Here is an 8,195-nt window from a genome sequence, read left to right on the forward strand (position 1 = left end):
AAATAAAAAAATACTTTACCCGAAAAAATATATATATTTTTCAAAAAGAATATTTTATGTCCAAACAAACAGATCCTTCATGAAAAATTTTATACTTTAATTCCATTTTACTAGCCCATATCTCTGAAAATAAACGTGTGAGAAGGGCAACCGAGCGCTTTTAACTTTAACGGGACAACAAAAATTGCCAAAAAGTAGGTACAGGCTTCATATCCATCAAGTCTTGTTCATGCAACTGGGCTTATGGTGATGTTTAGCAGTAAATCAAGACCGTCCATATCACATTCAAATCAAATCAAAACAATTCTATCAATTAAGAAAAGCACCATACAGCAGCACAGGGCAAAGTCTAACCTCCAATTGCTATAAAAAGAACAAGTATTGTTGCCAGTTTTCTGCCCATGAAATTAAAAAAAAAAAAAAAGAATTTTCTGATTACAATGAGAAACCACTACAAGCATTGAGCAATGGCAAGAGTAGACTTCATTTTAGCTTTCTCTAAACGCATATGTTAGAAATCTGAAGTAAAACCTGTAAGAGTCCAAGAAACAAACTGGCGTTAATGTGAGTTTGATTGATCAACATGTACACGTTCAACAAAGGGTGCCGGTTCCAGGTTTGGGCTGCCCTGAGTTGCCAATGGCAGCCCTCCATTCTCAGCCATTTCCAAAGCAATGATCCCTGGATCAGCACCTGGCCCTGCATTTTCTGTACGGACTGGACGGAGCAGACCTTGCAATCTCAACAGATAACTTTGGCTAGATGGTTGAGTTCTCACATATCTGGTGGTGGTCATAACACTGGCAGATGAACGTTCGGAATCCGCACGGATATTTGACAAGGCACTGAGGTCAAGGTTTGGAAAGACTGAACAACGACACCGAGGGCATTTCACATTCAGTCGAAGCCACTCATCAATGCATTCCACGTGAAAATTGTGAGCACAAGGAAGGCCACGAACCTGCACCACATCTAGTGATGAATCTGAGCTCAAATGCCCTAATTACAGCTGCTACAAGATATAAATATGCATACTTATGTGTTTTGGAGATTCTTAAGGGTTTATATGTCAATAAAGAATTATGAGAATAAGGACATTATGCTTAAGTTGATACTGAAATATGAGATTAAGGACATTATAAATCATGGAGCCGCAGTGTTTGGGTGATCGTAAGGTAGGCATATATTTACCTCATTCCCCACATGGAATTCTTCTAAACATATGGGACATTCACTGCAATCAGTAGGAACAGCCTTGAGCCTAAACTTTGGAAGTTCCTGAATGAGTGCCTCCACTGCTTCTCTCTGCACACCAAAACAAAAACCCAGCTATCGAAAGTTACAACTCAATTCTTAAAGTGCAAGTAAATTAGGAACTCACAGTTATTAACTCCCGAATAACAAGAGTACTGTAAAGTACAGAGGGAGGCAATAGCCACCAATACACCTTCAACTGGGAATCAAAGACAATAGTACTATGCAAAACACTCAATTAGTCTGGATTGAAGGATTTCAAATAAAGGAATTTATGTTCACTCATTTTAAGGAGTGGGTAATCTAGGTTTAAGTTTTGACAATGATTTAAGTTTAGAGTGAGTGATCTAGGTTTAAGTTTTAACAATGATTTAAGTTTAGAGTGAGTCATCTAGGTTTAAGTTTTAACAATGATTTGAGAACCCCATATATATGAATTTTAAATAACAAGGTGGAAGGAGTTATTTGAAATCCATACCAGCAAGAATTCTTACTAAACAATGGTTACAATATAATGTCTCATACTCTATTCTAAAATCCCCTTAGTTATGGAATCCAACTTCAATAAATAATCTTTTGTTTAAACTCAAAACCATTCATTTATCAAAATGGAGCCTTAGCTTCATTATTTTCATAGTGCATTTCTTGAGAAACAGAAATGTGTTTCTAGCTTGACATCTTAAACACAATCTTCCAACTTGCTGCATTTTACCATCATCTAATCAATACCTCTTGAATTTCTGGCACAAATCCCGAACGCCAAATACCATGACATAAAACAATAACCAAATATTAAGGTTTGTCACCAATTATAGATCTTGATAGTAAATGAGTTTAACCTGAGCAGGCGTCAAGTAAAGTCCAGGATGGTATGCAGCAGCTTCTTGGCCCATGCCTCTCGTCTCTTGGCCCGCAGCTTCAAATGCCCAATCTGGTACTCGGATCATGTCAACCAACACCTGAAATGAGTATGAATTGATCTTAATAGCATGTGATAAGTTGGATTAAAACCTACTGAATGATCACTTACAAGCAGTGATGTCATACAGCATATTCTATAATCAGGCTCTCCATGGTATAAATAACAAAACTCAGTTAGCTTCCTTTGACATGGGCGATAAGGAAGCCTTCAATAAATATATAAACATGGATCTCTAGGACACGAAAAGTGGAAAAGCAACTTAGCAATGAAACAATGCATAAATATTTTGCTGTCTTGGATCAGCACTAATGCAAAATGACAATTACTCGATATTGTTATTAGTTGTTCTAAAACACATCCCTTCAATAAATATATAAACATGGATCTCTTGGACACGAAAAGTGGAAAAGCAACTTAGCAATGAAACAATGCATAAATATTTTGCTGTCTTGGATCAGCACTAATGCAAAATGACAATTACTCGATATTGTTATTAGATGTTCTAAGACACATCCCTTCAACGGTCATAATCTTCAAATCAGCTGTTTTCACTTTTCAAGCCTCGGAAACAAAATGATGTTCTATGGTCCATCCCCGAGTCTTGGCCTACTAAAATAATTAAATCCATCAGATAGTTGTTAGGATCAGAATACTACATTGAATTGGTCAAGGGGCTATAGGACCGGATCGTGGATCGTAAGATCCTATAAAATAAGCAAAAAGAACACTAAAACTGTATTTATTAATAAACAATTTTTAAGAATTGATGGAGAACAAGTTTGAAACAAACACAGTCACACACACATTATAATATAGTTTAGAAGGCAGAACCTTAATGACATGCAACTTACAAGTCAGGGTTTAAATGGGAAGATCATGGTTTGTATTTTTCTTTTTTCAATATTCCTAACAAAATGTATGTTTTATATTACTAAAAGTTACTATTTAGGGAAGCAAATCAAGAAAATCTTGTGAAAAATCTACCAATTATCAATTACATATGTAACAAACAACAATTTTGAAATTTTGTTTAAAATAAATCCACCTTATTTATTTTATTTTCAAAACCATTAAAAAAAATAAAAAATAAAAATAAAAATAAGTGTACTTTTATATGCTTGAAAATCTTGGGTGATCATATGGTATCCTATGATATTGAATGAATCCATGACATGATCCTGCTACTATCCTACAATCCCGAATGATCCTATGGAGATCCAACCACAATCCTACTCTCTACAATTTTTTTATGCGATCTAGATAGATTTGACAAGTTTGGATTGTAGGATCATGTAATCCTACAATCTGAATCACGAATCACAATTCCAATCAGTAATCAACTTACCTTTTCTTGGTGAAATACGAAATAAAATGGGAAGAATTTCTTCACAACAGATATCCAAAAGAGAGAAGTGGATTTTTGATTCAATTTCAAAGGAATTCCACACTTGATCCAAACAATAAATTTCTAATTATATGGAATTCCATACAATCCCACATAGTTTGAATGAATTATTTTGATAGACAGGATTCTAGTGGCTAAATTGTGACACACCATCAGCAATCTTAAGCTTTTCAAATGAATTGCTAATATGTTTTTTTCTCAGATTAAAGTCTTCTGATTTCAAGTGTAATGAAAATTTTGGCTCAATGACTTCTCAATTTTCAAAACTTACTTTCAACTACCAGGTGGATGACCCGGGCTTTTTTTTTATTTATTTTTTTATTTTTATTTTTATCTGATTGGCTCAGCAGTGCTTTAAGAATGTGTTTGGATGAAGAATTAATAAATACCATTACCTTCATTATCCGGCCTCCCCGCACGGGCGGCCGCGGGGGGGGGGGGGGGGGGTGGGGGGGGGGAAGTGTTGTGTGTTGGGGATAAATGGTAAATACCTCAGGGATCTTAAAGTGAAAGGGATTTTCAAATGACCTAATAAAAATACAATCGTTATCCAAACATCTGAGATTGTGATGTTGATGATGGTTTATATGGTTTTTCAAGGTGATAGCTAGATGGTGGTGCTAGAGAAAAGTCAATGCAGCGGGAGTTGGTGGTGCAAAGTATAGTTGGAGATGGCAATAACTTGGTGATGGTGGCAATAACATGGTGGGGAAATGGTAAAAATTATCATGGTGGCGTCAGCAATTCTGTCACACTGATGGTGGTGATCGCAGTAATGGCGGTGGCAGCAATAGTAGTGGTGGGCGTGATTGTGATAACTTGTGTTGGACATGGTAGTGTCACAATGATAGTGGTGGGGGTGACACAGTGGCGGAGGTAAGAATGGGTGCAACATAGTGCTATAGTGCGGTGGTGACAGTGAGATGGTAGTGGAAGAAGCAGCAGGCAAGATCACAATGTGGTATTGGTAGAAATGGTACAGGTGTATCCAAATCCTTACAGTTAGAATTTAAGATAAAGGTAAATATATATAGGTATTATTTCAACCAGGTTGGGCCTTCCACATCTTCCTTCTCTTTTTTTGGGATATCACCTATTTAGGTTTTCCATATATGAAAGTTAATTGTAGCATTTATAGCATTTACAATCAAACTATTCCTGTGTTCTTGTAGTCTATAATATACTCTGACCAAGGGGAGCTAGAAAAATGAACTTTCAAATCTTCACAATCTTCAACTAAAGACCCAAAAAATATACGATCAAACACCTGCTCAAACTTACCAACCAAGCAACATTGAAAAGGAACATTTTAGTGAAGCAACCAAAGGAAAGGCGAAGATAAGTACACAAGCTTCATAAAGACTACCCAAATACGCTTCCGATTTTGCACAGAAAAAGTTCTCTTAGACCGACAATGAAGTGCTACTCATAGTCTCATACATCACCATTTTGTATGTGTTACTTTTGCTAGAAGCATTTCAGCAACAAGAAGAAGGAAGAGAAGGAAGTAACTTACTTTCAGTAAATTTGCCATTCTTATGCATTTATATAGAATATTTTATGTTTAACTTAATTCATTCCAAAACACCTATTTCTTCTCAAACTGTGAAAAGGAAATGCAAAATAAACGCCAGATGGTAAAACAACTTCCTGCATGAACTGCTGATAGAAAAACCTAAGGTACCTAATGTGCAGCTACCTTATCACGAAGTAGCTCTGAGACATTATTTGAAACTTAAAATAAACATAACAAATTCAACATTTTTCTTCCTATAAATTGCTGAAGGTTACACCTGAGATATGATATATGCAGCTATTTCCAGACTACAAAAGAAAATGCAAGGTCAACATTCAAAAATGTAAGACAACTTCCCATATGAATTGGCATGGCGAGACATGAATTAGCCACAGGAATAAACCTTTGCAGCTACTTTATCACAAAGTAACTCTGAGACATTATTTTGAAACACAGAATGAGCATGACAAATTCAACGTTATTTACCAAAATAAACAACAAATTCAATCTTATTCTCTTCGAAATCTAAAAGTAATTTCTTTATACCTTACTTTCATGATTATAAGAGAAACACTTCCCTTTGATATTAATTATAAAACAAGAAATGGCAAACGTAAAATTTCCACATAAACTACTCATGCATAAATAGTTAAAAATATCCTGAGAAATGACAAAAGGAAATAAAATGTCAGGAAATTACCCCATATTCTGAAACAGGAATCCCCTGTTGAGCACGTAGTAAGTGTGCTTGTCGTCGAGTTAACCACTGAAGAAGTGAAGTTACACCGTAAAGATCAAAAGGGTAAATATATTTTGATTAAAATGAAGTCATTGAATATTTTGGAAACAGATATCCAGCATACATGTAAAACAAAACTTGAGAAATTAGATATATATAATCAATAGAGATGCACTTTTAACTTAATTCATTGGGGAAAGTGGCAGTTAAATCAATTAGAGAACATTCAGAAAGCAAAACTAACCTTCCCCATAGATATGCAAGCAATGCAAAGGAGTCCGCAGTAGCTGAAAAGCAACCAAATGAGGAAACCCCATTTCTGACCTTCTTCAGGCAACTGCAGGAATTGAAATATGTTTCACCCATTAAAGCTTGATTATAGATAAAAAAAAATCCCCCACCAAAATTAAAACAACAAACGCAAAACTTACGCAGTCTCTTGCCCTAGTGAACCATAGAGTACCAACAACCGTCCAAGCCCAAAGAAAGGGGTAAAGTAGCAATGAAAGAACTGAAAGAACCGCTATTCTTCCACAAAACCGAGCATATCTTTGCTGCCACCCAAAATCCCTAAATCATATGAAATTGAATGTAAGAATAAGAGAATAGATTATGGGCAATTCTGGCATGTATCAGATTCGTTTAAAAGAGCTAGTTATAGAAAGGAGCTAAACACCAATACAGGCACCCTACAAAATATTTGTGAAAAAAAATATTTTAACTCTTCAAGATAAAAATCAACAGGTACACTGACAAAAACAATGATATACATGCTAAGAATATTTTGTGAAATCATTGCCAACTATTAAAAAATGAAGACCCAAAATTTATTTTCCTCATAAGCTGATTATGATATTCAATAAGTAACCTACGATTTTCACAAACTCAAAAATAGCATCAACAGCCAATATATTGGAGGCCTTACAATCCCATTCCAGAGGCAAGCCCATTATCTACAAATATCAAGAGCCGAAAAACAAACACAGTAGTGTAGTCAACCTGATCCAATAAAGAAAAGATTTACATTAGACTAAATTGAATCGGAAGTAAGGACAAGTGAAATTTGGTTAACTCATTGAAGGATTAATACCCACCACGATCCATATGTGCAATGGGTATGTGCAAAGATGGTACCGCTTCCAATTGATTGCGACAATGATTCTAATTGTGGAATCGTTAAAGAATTGACACAAAAGCTTCAAACAAGAACCCAGAAAACAAAAATAAAAACAAATACACTAAAATGGATTTCATTTAAATGTACACAGAACCCACCAAGACTACCAATACTCATTCGCTTCCAATTGATTGCAACAATGATTCTAATTGTGAAATTATTAAAGAATTAACACAAAAGCTTCAAACAAAGAACCATATGCAAAACCACAACAAATCAAAATTTCAAATACACTTGAAAAAAATGGATTTATTCAAGAGTACCCAGTACGCATCAAGACTACGAATTGTAGTTCTAACAATATAAATATAAGTATATATAGATACAGTGATCACACCATTAAGACCTAATCTGAACAAACATTAAACCCTAAAGATGAATATTACTGTAAGGATACATACTTGTCGCGAGCATAGACAAGAAGAACCCATCGTACCTGCAAGAATTAAGATTGAAAAATAGTTCTATATAGACTATATATAAAATTATACAAACACAGTTAACCTATTCATACGAAAGATTCAAACTTACCACTTGAAATCTACGCCTCTGATCGCCATTGAATATGAACTATTTTGAAACCCTAGAATCTACAATTCCAAGATTCAATCTTCATTTCACATAACCAATGCTTGAATCTGAGGGCCAAATCGAACAAGAAACTTTCATGCAACGATTTCTGTTGAGTTGGAGAGCAGCAAATGCAACAAATCAAATCTAGAGAGAGAGAGAGTGATAAACAAGGCAAAGCTTTTTTTTTTCTGGGAGTTTAAGTGGATTTAACTGAAGCAGTCACAGCCTAACGTGAACTTAATACGGAGAAAAAACGTTGACGCACGTTCTTTTTGCCGTCACTTGACGGCGTTTATGGCAGTAAGCCTCACTTCTCTCTCCTACACGCCAACACTACCCACTTGTGATACTTGTGGTAATTTTCTTTTTGTCATTTTTTCTTTTTCCTTTTTTTTTTTCTTCATGTTATTCCAAAACATTTATTTGGTGTAAAAAGTCAAAAGATTATAAGTGCATTTTTTTTATAAATAATCTTTAAATAAAAATAAAAAATTTTACAATATTTTGGGGTACGATATCTTCGAAATTTCCCAATCGCTGTATTATTCATTAGATAAATTTGCCATCACATTCAACGATTGAGAGATTTCGAGGTATTTGAGGTATTCT

The 8,195-nt window shown here is 34.9% G+C and overlaps 1 protein-coding gene across 1 annotated transcript; it reads right to left on the minus strand.

The window, feature by feature from the left end:
* Positions 1–279: 279 nt before the first annotated feature.
* LOC132303218 (E3 ubiquitin-protein ligase SIS3-like) lies at positions 280–7,796 on the minus strand. Its single transcript, XM_059800383.1, has 10 exons — positions 7,545–7,796; positions 7,411–7,449; positions 6,931–6,997; positions 6,762–6,835; positions 6,268–6,406; positions 6,081–6,173; positions 5,798–5,863; positions 2,094–2,213; positions 1,192–1,305; positions 280–961 (listed from the first exon to the last, which is right to left on the minus strand). The coding sequence occupies exons 1-10, from the start codon at positions 7,571–7,573 to the stop codon at positions 560–562; spliced, it is 1,143 nt and encodes a 380-aa protein (XP_059656366.1). The 5' UTR covers positions 7,574–7,796; the 3' UTR covers positions 280–559.
* Between the last annotated feature and the right edge of the window lie 399 nt (positions 7,797–8,195).

This window comes from Cornus florida, unplaced genomic scaffold (genome assembly GCF_030987335.1).
Source record: "Cornus florida cultivar Cherokee Brave unplaced genomic scaffold, ASM3098733v1 CherokeeBrave_3.0.0_Hap2_Chr04, whole genome shotgun sequence".
Classification (NCBI taxonomy): domain Eukaryota; kingdom Viridiplantae; phylum Streptophyta; class Magnoliopsida; order Cornales; family Cornaceae; genus Cornus; species Cornus florida.

Coding starts and splice junctions, on each gene's coding strand:
- LOC132303218 (XM_059800383.1), bottom strand. CDS start 7,573: ATGGCGATCAGAGGCGTAGATTTCAAGTG. Junction 6,836..6,930: donor CATTGCACATATGGATCGTG/GTGGGTATTAAT, acceptor TTATTGGATCAG/GTTGACTACACTACTGTGTT. Junction 2,214..5,797: donor TTCCTGTTTCAGAATATGGG/GTAATTTCCTGA, acceptor TACTCATTTCAG/GTGTTGGTTGACATGATCCG.